This window comes from Microtus oregoni, unplaced genomic scaffold (genome assembly GCF_018167655.1).
Source record: "Microtus oregoni isolate MIOR12 unplaced genomic scaffold, Mior012 000007F_ref0000211, whole genome shotgun sequence".
In the NCBI taxonomy this organism is placed as follows: domain Eukaryota; kingdom Metazoa; phylum Chordata; class Mammalia; order Rodentia; family Cricetidae; genus Microtus; species Microtus oregoni.
In genome coordinates this window covers 58,712,033-58,724,249 of record NW_024543066.1, presented here as the reverse complement: position 1 = coordinate 58,724,249, position 12,217 = coordinate 58,712,033, and the positions used below count along the sequence as shown (strand labels likewise).

The 12,217-nt window shown below is 46.0% G+C and overlaps 1 protein-coding gene across 5 annotated transcripts; it reads left to right on the top strand.

Annotated features, from left to right (window-relative positions):
* Window positions 1-3,155: 3,155 nt before the first annotated feature.
* Window positions 3,156-11,942, top strand: LOC121451120 (uncharacterized protein C1orf54 homolog). Of its 5 annotated transcripts, none has more exons than XM_041656646.1 (6): window positions 3,156-3,292; window positions 4,920-5,006; window positions 6,230-6,288; window positions 6,848-6,976; window positions 10,072-10,170; window positions 11,511-11,942. In XM_041656646.1, exons 1-5 carry the CDS (start codon window positions 3,172-3,174, stop codon window positions 10,165-10,167), a joined length of 492 nt encoding a protein of 163 aa, XP_041512580.1. In that variant the 5' UTR covers window positions 3,156-3,171; the 3' UTR covers window positions 10,168-10,170; window positions 11,511-11,942. The 5 variants fall into 5 exon arrangements, with proteins under 5 accessions (XP_041512580.1, XP_041512578.1, XP_041512577.1 ...); XM_041656644.1 differs by having other exon boundaries at window positions 10,069-10,170; XM_041656643.1 differs by lacking the exon at window positions 11,511-11,942 and adding an exon at window positions 11,030-11,231 and having other exon boundaries at window positions 10,069-10,170.
* Window positions 11,943-12,217: the final 275 nt, after the last annotated feature.

The following is a 12,217-nucleotide window of genomic DNA, read 5'->3' as shown; positions in this document are numbered from 1 at the left end:
TGAGCAAAAGAATCCTACGACAAGATCAGATCTGGAGAGTTGTTTTTGAGAGTGTAATCAAAGCAGCAGCAAACTACAGAGGTTGTTTGAAGAAAACCAGGCTTCCTGGAAGTGATTTTTTATTTAATACATGTATGCCACTCATACGGAGGATGTTTTACACTTTTTTTTTTTCATAAATTCCAGGAAGAAACTGAGAAACAGGTTTTTGTTAAAAGACACCAGGCACATCTTGTCACATAGTTGAGAGGATGGGAACATCCTGGTCAGTGTGCCCTGCTTCTGAGTTCAGCAGGCTGAGTTAGGGGAAATACAGACAAGATAGTCCTTCTTTCTCTCTGTGAGCTGTCAATGGAACATGGCCTGGCTGTAGAGAGCAGCCTGGAAAACCTGTCTTGTGAGTGGTGATTCCACAGACACTTGTATAGTGCTCCAGGGACTCAGAGAGCTCCAGGGACTCAGAGTGCTCCAGGAACTCACAGAGCTCCAGGGACTCAGAGTGCTCCAGGGACTCAGAGTGCTCCAGGGACTCAGCATGCTCCAGGGACTCACAGAGCTCCAGGGACTCAAAGTGCTCCAGGGACTCAGAGTGCTCCAGGGGCTCACAGAGCTCCACGGACTCAGAGTGCTCCAAGAACTCACAGAGTGCTCCAGGGACTCAGAGTGCTCCAGGGACTCACAGAGCTCCAGGGACTCAGAGTGCTCCAGGGACTCAGAGTGCTCCAGGGACTCACAGGGCTCCAGGGACTCAGAGTGCGCCAGGGACTCACAGAGCTCCAGGGACTCACAGAGCTCCAGGGACTCAGAGTGCTCCAAGGACTCACTTTCGAGGCTGAGCAAGTATTTCTTATGTATGTGGAGTTTTGTTTAAGTAGTTTGATTTTTCTTTGGTTTGGTTTTTCCAGACAGGGTTTCTCTGTGCAGCCTTGACTGTCCTGAAACTCACTTGTAGACCAGGCTAGCCTTATCTACCAGCCCCCGCCTCCCGAGTGTGGGATTAAAGATGTGTATCACCACACCCACTGTTTGTGAGATTTTAAAATATACTTTATTTTCTTTATGTATTTGGTTTGTATCTTGTTTTACAAAGTTTACAGATTTATGCCAAAATGTAAGGAAAATAGTCATTTATCTGGAACGTTTTTGTAGTCATATGTCATCTTACTTCTCCTACTCTCTCTATATATTTTATTGTTGTTTGGTGTGTGTGGTCTTTTGTTTGTTTGGTTTGGTTTGGGTTTCTTTTTTTTTTTTTTTTTTTTTTTTTTTTTTTTTTTTTTTTGGTTTTTCGAGACAGGGTTTCTCTGTGGCTTTGGAGCCTGTCCTGGAACTAGCTCTGTAGACCAGGCTGGTCTCGAACTCACAGAGATCCGCCTGCCTCTGCCTCCCGAGTGCTGGGATTAAAGGCGTGCGCCACCACCGCCCGGCATGGTTTGGGTTTCTTGAAACAGGATCTCTCTATGCAGCCCTGACTGTCCAGGAACTCACTCTGTATTCCAGGCTGGCCTCGAACTCACAGAGCTCTGCCTCCCAAATGCTGGTATCATAGGGCCACGACACCACGCCCGGCAGTGTCTTGTCCGTGAAGTCTCAATTGCCTAACAGACTAATAGTTCATTGTGCCAAATAAATACGCTACTGCTTCTGAATTGAACGGAATGAAAATAGGAAATACAGGAGCAGACAGAATGATGAGGAAGGTGCCGTGTGTCTGAAAGTGGGAGCAGAGGAGAAGATGGTGTTTGCTTCCTCTCTTCTTCCATCCTGTGTCCAAAAAGTTGGGGGAAAGGGGTGAAGTCAACACAAAATGGCAAGAAATAACTGGCCTTGGCTATTGTATGCATAGAGTATGCATGCATACAGTACAGAAACTGCCAGCGGTTAAGGTTTTTATTGGAAAGAGGAACAGCCGGAGGCATCTGGAAGAGTTCAGAGAAGAGAGAGAAAGTAGACTGGACATGGACAGGGCTCTCTGCAAGATGAGGGAGACTCATGGGAGGTAGAGAATGGAGCAAGAATAATGAGAATAGCAAAAGCCAAGCATAGTGAGAAGGGTTGGGTTATAAAAAAAACGAGCAGCTGTGGGAGTGGGGAGCCCATGAACTGGAGGGGTATAGGGGAGAGAAGGAGGTGAGAAAGGCTAGGATGTTAGTATGGACTCTGAAATGTGTAACAGGTACTTCTGATACTGAGGTACCATGGGGGCCAGCATAGGATTTGGTTAACTGGTAGGTGTCACCGGTATCCATACATCCCTTCTGCCAGAGGAAAGGGAAATGACTCCGTTTGTCAGATGGGAACCAGTTTCACGAGTTCCTGTGGAATGCTGGCTTTTATCTAACTTCCAGAAATACTCCAATAGTCCAGGATGAGCTAGCTCACTTCTGGATATATGAACAGCCTTTTGGAGGCTGGGAAATTGGAGTTTCCTTTGGCCCTGACAGCTATGAGATGTTTATCAGCAGCAGTGCTAAGGAGATTTGGGAGTCAAACAATGGTTCATAAACATCACTTCCGGGGGCTGGAGAGATGGCTCAGAGGGTAAGAGCACTGGCTGCTCTTCCAGAGGTCCTGAGTTCAATTCCCAGCAACCACATGGTGGCTCACAACCATCTGTAATAAGATCTGGTGCCCTCCTCTGGCCTGTGGGCATACAAGGAGGTAGAATGTTGTATACATAATAAGTAAATAAAATTTAAAAACAAAACAAAAAAACATCACTTCCATCCCCATAGCCAAGGCAGTCAGAGAAGAGGCACTATTTACTTACTGTCTAGAAAACGTCCTGTGAGGAGAGATTACAGGTAAAGAGCAACTCTGCACGCCAAAGGTAAGTTAAGGGTTGCCAGGCAGGCGAACACCTGTGAGCCTCGGGAAGGAGGGCAGAGTATAAACTTTGGTCCCAGCAGAGGGAGTCCCCGAGTGGACCTAATCTAGAGCTAGGGACTCTGCAGGAGTAACAAGTTTCCATCCATCTAAGAGGCTTGCCCCTCAGTCCAGCAGCAGTGTAACAGATCTGCTGAGAAAGTAGGCGGGGATTTCTGTCCCCTGGGAGAAGAATCACTGCTCCCTCCCAGCTTCACAGCAGGGGGGGGGTGGGAGGCGGGGTAAGTGTGGTGGGAAACAGAGCAATTTCCTCTTTACTTTCACAGTGGTAGTGCAGAATCCAGAATGGATGTCCTCTTCTTAGCCGCCCTTGCTGTGCCACTTATCCTGGGTAAGTCCACTCCTGAGCCCGAGCCTGCCAGTCCTTTTCTTATAAACGGGATGAGAGAAGAGCTAGAAGGACAAGGTAAGTGGGCATGTCAGCAGGAGGTGATGGTGCTTTCTCCAGGGTTGGGGGCTGAGTAGAGACCTGGAAAGTGGAGCCAGAAAAATCAACAGAAAAGCCAAGTTAAGTCCTGTCAAAGAAGAGAAGGCTGGTAGCGGATGGAGCCCCAAAGAGAGTTCCTTCAGCTAGACTGAGCTCAGATTTCTGTTAAACTGAACAAAAGAGTGAGGAGCCGGACAGGAAGGAGGTGGGTGCTCGGAAGCCAGGGGTGAAGCTAGTGAGGCCAGAGTAACTCCTTCCTACAAAGTAGAAGGAAAACAAAAAACAAAACCCCCCACTTCTATTAGCAAAGACATAGGAATGGGAGCCAAGTTTCATGACACATGCCCCAGCTCTGGGAAAAGGGGCAGAAATTTAAGGGCAACTTTGACTACACAGTGAGTTCCAGACTAGCCCCATGCATAACCCCACCTCCCACCCAGCAAGTCCTGGTGGTGCATGCCTTTAGTCCCAGCACTCGGGCGGCGGAGGCAGGCAAATCTCTGAGTTTGGGGCCAGCCTTCTCTACAAAACAAGTTCCAGAACAGCCAGGGCTACACGGAGAAACCCTGTCTCAAATAAATAAATAACCCCTATTTCAAAAAACAAAACCAAGTTGGGTGTGGTAGCTCACTTCTTTAATTTCAGCCCTCTAGAGGCGGAGACAGGAGGATCTCTGAGTTCTAGGTTGGTTGGGGATACATAGTGAACTCTGTCTTAAAAAAAAAAAGACATAAATATGGATTGGCCTATAGGACAGTAGAAAACTGGCTGTCTTTAGGGACAGGTCCCAGGAGGAGCTTGGCTCCTTCCCTTCTTTGTTCTCCAGTCTGCCAGGTGTGTCTCATTGTTTTCCTTTCCCGTGTCATGTCCTTAGTTTGGGGTTGAAGGGATGTATTTAGCAGAAGGCCTAGAATTCGGGATTCAATTATCAACACCACCATTTTTAGTTTTGGAAGGGAAGAGGAGCTATGATGGGTCATTTGGTCCAGCTGACTCGTTTTAAGGAAAGGGTTGTGAGGCCTGCTGTGGTGGTGCACGCTTTTAGTCCTAGCATTTAGGAAGCAGAGGCAGAAGTAGGCAGATCTCTGTGATTTCAAAGCTGAACTGGTCTATACGGTGAGTTTTAGGACAGCCAAGGCTATGTAGGGAACCCTGTATGTAGGCTCAAAAAAAAAAAAGTGTGGGGGAGGGGAATGAACGGACTGTTCACACAGCTGCTTAGTTAGCAGTGAAGTTGGAAGTAAACCCAAATCTAAAAGCCTGAGATGTTAGTGGTTTTGTGAGAGATGTATAAGAAATTTGGGAGCATATGGAATCTATATGATTTTCTGAATTTCTGGTCTCTGTCTTCCACTCACAAAGGGTTTACAGCTCCTATGGGACTTAGTGCATGTGAAGGGATCTGCTTTCTGTCCTGGGAGTTCTGAACGGAAAACAGACTGCTGGCCTCCCCCACCTGGGCGGGTTTGGAGGTACAGAGGCAGGGAGAAGAGACCTCTGGAGAGGAGGCAGAAGGAAGGAGAACCGGGAGAGATGGAATCAACTCCATGTGTGCTGTTGCTAAGGAGCTCCAGAAGCTTTTGACCTGTAGCTCTTGTCCCTGCAGGACAGGAATACGAGGACGAAGAAGAGCTGGACGAGAGTGAATACTATCAAGTGGCATATTATTATTACACAATTACCCCTAATTATGGTGCGTATATGAGAGGCTCTGGCTCAGGATGGGGTCGGAAGAGATTTGGGGAATACTTAATTCAAAGATTGCCCTTCACGTTGCAACAGAACAAGAGGATCAGACAAAATTTTGGCTGTAAGAAAAACTTATCAAGATTCTTGATATTTCTCAAGTTTATGATTTTTTTAAAATTAAGAATTATTATAGCTGGGCAGTGGTAGGGCACGACTTTAATCCCAGCACTTGAGAAGTAGAAACAGGTGGATCTCTGTGAGTTTGAGGCCAGCCTGGTCTACAGAGTGAGTTCCAGGATAGGCTCCAAAGCTACAGAGAAACCTTGTCTCAAAAAGCAAAGACAAAAAACAAACAAACAGCCGGGCGGTGGTGGCGCACGCCTTTAATCCCAGCACTCAGGAGGCAGAGGCAGGCGGATCTTTGTGAGTTCGAGACCAGCCTGGTCTACAAGAGCTAGTTCCAGGACAGGCTCCAAAACCACAGAGAAACCCTGTCTCGAAAAACCAAAAAAAAAAAAACAAAAAAAAAACAAAAAACAGACAAACAAAAGAAACAAAAAAAGATTTAGCCAGGCATGGTGATGCACCTTTAATCCCAGCACTCGGGAAGCAGGGGCAGGCGGATCTCTTTGAGTTCTAGGCCAGCCTGGTCTACAGAGTGACTTTCAGGACAGCTAAGGCTGTTAAACAGAGAAACCCTGCCTCAAAAAAAAAAAAAAAACCAGAAAATTGGTATATTGGAGGGGTGTGTGCTTATACATGAGTGAAGTTGCCATGGAGATCAGTGATGTGAAATCCCACTGATGCTGGAGTTAGGAGAGATTGACAGCTGTTCAAGGTGGATTCTGGAAACTAGACTCAGGCCCTCTGAAAGAGAAATACGTGTTCTTAACTGCTAAGCCATCTTGCCAGCTCCAATTCATAAACTTTTTTTTTTTTTTTGGTTTTTCAAGACAGGGTTTCTCTGAAGCTTTGTATCCTATCCTGGAACTAGCTCTTGTAGACAAGGCTGGCCTCGAACTCACAGAGATCTGCCTGCCTCTGCCTCCCGAGTGCTGGGATTAAAGGCGTGCGCCACCACCGCCCGGCTCATAAACATTTTTAACACTAAAAATAACTAGAAGTAGGCAGTACCTACACATCTTATAACTTAGGAAAGGTGGAGTATTCTGAGCAGTTTCTTCCCCTTTTATTTCTGTTTTTTTTTTCTTTTTTTCTCTTCTCCAGATGACTTTAGTCCAAACTTCACTGTCGATTACTCCGTGTTTGAGTTGGAGGATAGGTTGGTGAGTGACTTCTCTGTCTAAGAGGGTCAGGACAAATAACAGTCAAACAGAAACTGGGAAGAGCTGAAATGTGGCTAGGTGACAAGAATGAACATCAAGGCTGAGTATGGTTGTCCACTCCTATAATCCCAGCACTTGGGTGGCAGAGACAGGAGGATTGCCATGGGTAGAAGGTCAGCCTGGTCTACGTAGCAAGTTCCAGGCCAGCCAGGACTGTTTAGTAAGACTGTCTCAGCAAGAACAGAAAACAAGTAAGAAAAGAAAACCTGGTAGATAGAAACTAGGAAGTGGGTCCCACACAACCACTTAACTGTGGCTGGAAGGGAGCCAGAACCCAGTGGCTTAAGGACACGTGAAAGAGGGGCAGTCGAGGGACTTGTGGAATGGAATACATAGATAATCCATGCTGGCACTGGACCCAGACAATCCCTGACCTTAAGTTTTGGTCATGTGGGGTTGGGGGTGAGGTAGGAGGCTTACTGGAAGGAAGAGAACGTCTGTGGGGGATGTTAGATGGAAGGAAGAGATGATGACTATTTCCCAACCCTACCGAGGTCAGAACGGGTTGGAGAAGGAGGCGACCACAGAGGCAGTGGAGACCACCATTAGTCTCCACACAGAACTCGCGGACCCTCAGAATCCTGTGACAACGAGACCAGTGACGACGAAGCCAGTGACTACAGAGCCAGTGAGTCAAATGGGGATTAAGGAGGAGGGCAGTGTGGCTGACTCTCACCCTGACAGATCCCAGGCCTGAGACCTTGAATAAACAGAGGGTGGGTTCTGGTAGAGGAGAGAACCAATGGTTAATACTTCCACGTAGGTATTCCAATTTGGTTTCCCTGCGCTGTGCTGAAACACTGACTTGGGGAGGAAAAGGTTATTACAACGCCCAGGTCACACACCCAGGGCAGGAACTCAAGCCAGGAGCTGCAGCACAGACTTGGGAGGCACACTGCTTACTGGCTTGCTTCCATGACTCTCTCAGCTTGCTCTTTTATATCATTGGCCCACAGTGGGCTGGCCCTTTCCGTATCAATCATTAATCAGGAAAAGTCCCCCAAAGACATCCCCACAATCCAATCTGATGGGGTCAACTCCTCAGATGCGGTTCCATCTTCCCAGGCGACTCTGTTGTGTCAACTAACCAGCAGAACCGGTATCACACTTGGGCCACACCACACGTGCGTGCGCGGAGGCCGGAGGACTTTGGGGAGTCAGTGTGTCAGGATTGAGTGGCACATGCTTTTACCTGCTGAGCCGGCCCAGATTTTGTTTTAGATACAACTTAAGACTAAGATAGCTTTTGCTTGTTAGGTGTTCTGAAAGGAAGAAAAAAAAAAAGGAAGACTAGTTATTAGGAGAGAGAAAGCTGTAGAGGGAAGAGAAGCAGAGTGAATAGCTGGGTTTGGTGACGAGGGTATGATAGAAGGAAAGTTTACAGAGCAGGACAGTATGAATCAAAACATACGCACAAGGGTTGGGCTGCAAAGGAAATTCAAGAATTAAGTTTTTGCCATGTGGGGTTGGGGACAGGAGTCTTCCTTGCAGGACAGGGTGATGCAGAGAAAAACTCTAAACAGGCCATTTGTGGGGGGGTACTGGATGGAAGCAAGACCAGCCTGAGTGACATAGCAAGACTCTATTGGGGGAAAATGGTCAGGCGTGGTGACACATGCTTTTAATTCCAGCATTCAGAGCCAGAGGCAGGGGTATCTCTGTGAGTTCCAGGTCAGTTTGGTCTGCAGAGCAAGTTCCAGGGCAGAGAGAGATAAATAATAGACTTTGTCTTGTCTTAGAAAACTTTTTTTTTTTTTTTGAGACAGGGTTTCCCTGTGTGACAGTCCTAGCTGTCCTGGAACTAGCTCTTATAGACCAGGCTGGCCTCAAACTCACAGGGATTCACCTGCCTCTGCTCCGGAGTGCTGGGATTAAAGGCGTGCGCCTCCACTGCCCGAGTCAGAAGACTGTTTTTGGCAGTGCAATGGCTCATTAAATAAAGGCACTTGCTAAGAAGCATGAGGACCTGGGTCAAGTTTGCTCCCTTGAGACCTGCTTGGTAGGATAGGAGAGATTCCAAGAGTTGTCCTTTGACCTCCACACATGTAACATCCCATGCCCTCCTACCTAAATAAATAAATGTAAATATGCTTAAAGTTAGGGACAAATAGATGGTCTGAAGTGTCAGGCTGGACTTTGGGTTGATACACAATGGGGTAAACCCTCCAAGTGGGGTGAAGACAATGGAATCAAAAGTTAGGAAAACTCTTCATCTGACTAAATGCAAGATGCATAGTGGAAAAGTTGATGCTGTCCAAGAAATACCCGATAAAGGGCTGGACTAGGGGAATGGCATGTAAATTGAGAGCAGAAGAATAAAGTTAGAAGAAAATGCTTCTCTTTAGTAGTAATCTTATAAAAGAAAAAAGGGAGGGGAGTTAAAATAACTTGCAGACTTTAACTATGTTTGGGAGGACCAGAGAGATGGCTCAGACGGTACAGATGTCTGCCACAGGATGATCTGAATTCGATCCCCAGGACCCGTGTGATGGAAGGAAAGAACGAACCTTCACGTTGTCCTCTGACCTCTCCACATATACACACATACATACACCAAAACACACATGTACATATGAAATAGAAATAGGATCTAATAAACATGTTTGGGAAATGGTTGACCAAGATGGGAACTCTTGGAGGCCAGTGTGGCTTAGGTTGGAAGTGATAATTTTGACAGCCTGTGTGGGTGTTCTGAAGGCAGCAAACTAGATCAGGAGTAGAGACCTAAGGGCAAAGTTACAGTTGTGAAAGTAGGAAGGCCAGTGACTCAGTCAGTGGAGGAAGAGAAATCAATCAAAGAAAAGGAAGAGGCAGGCAGACAGCCAACTTTAGAGAAAACTTGATATAATCAGTCAAAAGCTACCAAGAGCCCAAAACCTACCTCAAACTAAGGAAGGCTCATGTACATGCTTTTAATCTCAGCATTCAGGAGGCAGAGGCAGGAAGATCTGAGTTCGAGTCTAGCCTGTCCTACACAGTGAGTACTAGTAAAACTAGAGCGATGTAGAGAGGCCCTGTCTGAAAAAACAAAACAATAAAAGAAAGAGGAGAGCAGGGAGAGAAGAGATTGGGGGTAGCTCAGCGGTAGCGCTCTGGTACAGCATTTGTAAAACTCTGGTTTTCATCCCTATGGGGGTATTGTGATGATGAACATTATGAGGAAATGTAGAAAATATAGACCCATCTGAAAAATATGAAATTAAAAACATAAAACAAATTAAAAAAATAAACGTAAAAAAAAACAAAAAAAAATAAAAACATAAAACAAAACACCAATGACTATTAAGGGCAACGCAACAGGACTGAAAACAAGCAGTTGAATACAAATGAGAGGAACCTGCAGGACTGACAGCAAAGCCTGACACTAAATCTCCCAAAGGTTTTAAATGCACAGTAGGTTCTCTGTAGGTGGTAAGCCCCTCGTACATGCACGAACGTAATAATGTCTCATTTATAACCCCCAAAGCGCCTACCACAGTGTCTAGCACAAAGTCATGCACACAAAAGATAAAACATCGAATGTCATTGAGAGTCATGGCCTCCTAAGTAGGAAGAATTCTTTACAGCGATGGGGAGGAGGGCTGAATCTCCTTTGAGATCAGAGGTAAGGGAAAAGGGGGTTAGTGTAAGGAGGTGGCTATCTTCCTGGAGGGGGAATGGGAATTGTTAGGAAGGGTGACAATGACCTCTTGTGTGTGTGTGTGGGGGGGGATGTTTTAGCAGATTCCAGATCAGAATGATGCCATGTCCAGTCTGCAGAGTTCTGTGTCCTGTCTTCTCTTATGGACCCTCCTTCAAGGAGCGCTGCACTTTATGTAGAAGGTAAGAGGGCAGCCACAGGCTTTGGTGGGGTGCTATGAAACAATTCTTACCAACCTGCTCAGTTCTCCTATGCTTAAGGAAAGAAGCAGGATCCCATTTAGAAAATATCTAATTATCTAATCTTAAAATTTGGAATGAGTTGAAACAAAGACTTGTAATGCCATTCGTTTATTCTGGTCTGGGAGGACTTTCAAGACCTCCTAGAAGATAGGCAGGCTGAATGGAGAAGCCTTTTTCCAAGCTTTCAACAAGCCTGGGAAAATCAGGGCTGAGTCTGCCCAGGTTTGAAGTTATGGCAGGTGCCAGAGGTCAAAATGGGTGTGTCCTACAACCCTGTAGAGCCAAGAGGCAAAGTTCAGCAGGAGGAAGGAGGCATGAAAGGGACACATCTTTCTCAACAACGAATGGAGAATCCATCTTAGAACATGAAATCTGTGGGGTCTGCATAAGCAATGGGAGCAAGGGGAGACTCCCTTGGCCTCCTGTTCTGGTTTCTTGGATCTACTGCTTTCCTGTGTATGTATAGAGAGTGTGGAGCTTAGGAGGCCGGAGCCCCCAGAGTTCTAGGAATGGGAGTTTGCTGGGGCTTGGGAACCGCCGGGCATTTGTGTTGGGAACTGAACTTAGTCAGCCAGTTGTCAATAATGGGCGGTGGTGGCACAGGCTTTAAACCCAGCACTCGAGAGGCAGAGGTGGGCAGATCTCTGAGAATCCAAAGCCAGCCTGGTTTACAGAGCGAGTTCCAGGACAGCCAAGACTACACAGAAAAATCCTGTCTTGAAAAACAAAACAAAACCAAGTGTGTCCTCTTAAACATCAAGTCAGCCACCTGATTCTGTTTTTATTCCCCTCCCTCCAGGTGAGAGAAGGCTGCTATGACTCTTTGGACTAGAGTTTGGCAAGAAGCTGGTTGAAAAATAAAATAGTTTTGTCTACTTCTTAATGACGGTTCTAAAGTCAACAATTACAGCAAAACTTGGGGGAGCATGAAGGGCAGAATAGAAAGAGAATTAGAAACGAGTGTAGTGGTGCATGCCTAGAATTCAGGAGGCAGAGGCAGGCACATCTCTTGAGTTCGAAGCCAGCCTGGTCTGCAAAGAGAGTTCCTCCAGGGTAGCCAGGACTACACAGAGAAACCCTGTGTGTGTGTGTGGGGGGGGGGACACAAACCAAAACAACAAACAAAAAACCCTTGAATTAGATGTCAATTAATTAGGAGGAATCATACCCCATAAATAAACCTAGTTTGGGGTAGAAAAGAGAATACTCACAGATAACAGGTTTATTCTGAGCCTGTAATTCTAATTTTTTCTTCTTCTAATCTTTCTTTTTTCTAACAGTCTCCCGTGGCTCAGGCTGGTCTTGAACCCATCTCCTACATCCAACCTCTAGGATTACAGCAGGAATAAGACATCACACCCAGCTTAATTATATTTTATATGACATTGTCTTGAAACTTTGGGGAAACAGTGCTGAGGTTTAATTTAGAAACTCTTTTCCTTTTTCTAAAATAACCACATTGCTAAATATAAGTAAAGAGTATTCAAATATATTTAAAATAATAATGCACTCTCCAAACCCCGACTTTATTCCTGTTCAATTTTTTCTTTTGGTAAGAATATGCATTTTAAAAAAATTAGAGTCTCTGTCCTCCCGACCCTAGTCAGAACTAGAGTGCCCCCTTGCGATCTCTCTGTTGTCTTCAAATTACAGGGTCTTGTTCTTCATTGTTTGCTTTAACTCTGACTTGATAAAACGGCTGTTAGCGTCTATGGGTGACTCTGGACTTGCTCTTTTCCTTCCTCAATGTCTTTCCAGTCTTCTCAAAGGAACAAATAAGCTGGCGCCAAATAAAGCCATAACCTTGAGGATCAAGGACCTACTACTCTACTCTGTTCCCTGTGCTGAGAATCAGAGAATTGAGTTGAAGGGTCCCAAGGGCCCGGGGCAGAAAAGTCAGGGACGAGTTCGGCTTTGACCCCAGAGTCTTGGCGGGCTGGCATCTGAGATGGTAACGTGCGTGGCGGGTTATGTAAGAACCGGCTGG